This window comes from Chiloscyllium plagiosum, chromosome 25, assembly GCF_004010195.1.
Source record: "Chiloscyllium plagiosum isolate BGI_BamShark_2017 chromosome 25, ASM401019v2, whole genome shotgun sequence".
NCBI lineage: Eukaryota > Metazoa > Chordata > Chondrichthyes > Orectolobiformes > Hemiscylliidae > Chiloscyllium > Chiloscyllium plagiosum.
The window spans coordinates 41,482,417-41,484,035 of NC_057734.1; the positions used below are offsets into that span (position 1 = coordinate 41,482,417).

General features: G+C 49.0%; 1 protein-coding gene across 1 annotated transcript in view; it reads left to right on the top strand.

The window, feature by feature from the left end:
* Positions 1–1,614, top strand: part of LOC122562785 (RNA-binding protein Musashi homolog 1-like) — a gene marked incomplete at its 3' end in the record, with an annotated part of 143,819 nt that extends 142,205 nt beyond the window's left edge. The window contains exon 14 of the mRNA XM_043715965.1: positions 1,588–1,614. Coding sequence (XP_043571900.1) covers positions 1,588–1,614 — 27 coding nt within the window. The remainder of the gene's footprint in view (positions 1–1,587) is intronic.
* Positions 1,615–1,619: the final 5 nt, after the last annotated feature.

A 1,619-nucleotide genomic window follows, 5' to 3' on the forward strand; every position in this document is an offset into this window, starting at 1 on the left:
CTCTCTTCCTACCTATGTCGTTGGTGCCAACGTGCACCACGACTTCTGGCTGCACACCCTCCCCCTTAAGGATTCTGAAGACACGGTCCGAGACGTCAAGGACCCTGGCACCCAGGAGGCAACAAACCATCCGAGAGTCTCGCCCATGCCCACAGAATCGCCTGTCCGTCCCTCTAACTAGAGAGTCTCCTATAACTAGCACTCTCCTCCTCTCCCCCTTTCCCTTCTGAGTCTCGAAGGGAACCCAATCTAGTCCCACCTGCCAGCACCCGGCCCATATCCCTCAAAACCCTTCCTATTCATATACCCATCCAACTGCCACTTAAATGTTGCAATTGTACCAGCCTCCACCACTTCCTCTGGCAACTCATTCCATACACATACCACCCTCTGCGTGAAAGATTTGCCTCTTGGGTCTCTTTTATATCTTTCCCCTCTCACCTTAAACCTATGCCCTCTAGTTCTGGACTTCCTGACCCCAGGGAAAAGACGTCGTCTATTTACCCTATCCATGCCCCTCATAATTTTGTAAACCTCTATAAGGTCACCCCTCAGCCTCCGACCATCCAGGGAAAACAGCCACAGCCTGTTCAGCCTCTCCCTGAAGCTCAAACCCTCCAACCCTGGCAACATCCTTGTAAATCTTTTCTGAACCCTTTCAAGTTTCACAACATCTTTCCGATAGAAAGGAGACCAGAATTGCATGCAATATTCCAACAGTGGCCTAACTGACTGTGCAAACTCCACACAGACAGTTGCCTGAGGCGGGAATTGAACCCAGGTCCCTGGCGCTGTGAGGCAGCAGTGCTAACCACTGAGCCACCGTGCCACCAATTATTTATTTAACTCTCAGCACTTTTCCCACACTGGTCAGAGCTATATTTATTGTCTATTGGCTTTCCTCCTTGAATCTCTGGCAGCAGTTTCAATATGTCAAAAGGCAGTTCATAGACAGCCATTTTGTTACAGGGATTGACGTCATAGGCAACACAGTGTCCTGTATAGCCGCAACATGACCTCCCAACTCCTGTACTCAATACTCTGACCAATAAAAGAAAGCATACCAAACGCCATCTTCAGGGTAAATATAAGGTAGGGGAATGGATCTGGGTGGGTTACTCTTCAGAAGGTCAATGTGGACTTGTTGGGCCGAAGGGCCTGTTTCCATACAGTAGGGAATCTAATCTGAAAGCATCCCTTTCAGGCTGCTCCGTAGTGTGCACATAGCCCATGTCTGGAAGCAGAGTTTGAGCTCAATTTAAAAACTGCTCCTTCGTCAGGTGAAGTGTCACTTCACTGTGCAGCGTTCCAAAAGCAATAAACCTGTTGAACCATAACCTGGTGTCCTGCAACTTCTGACTTTGTCCACCCCAATCCAGCACCAGCACCTCCACATCACCTCTTCTACCCTGAGTTCCCTCAAACTCTCCACAATTAGAAGCCGGCAGCAATACATTTATTTCAAAAACTGCCTGTGGGCAATGAGACAGGGTGATTCAATGACCCGATATATTAGCTGACCCTCTGGACAGCCCAGGTTTTACTGACCTCTGTCTAAGTCTCTCTCCCCCTCTCTGTGTGTTCCAGGGGCCTTTGATTGCGACAGCTTTCACAAATGG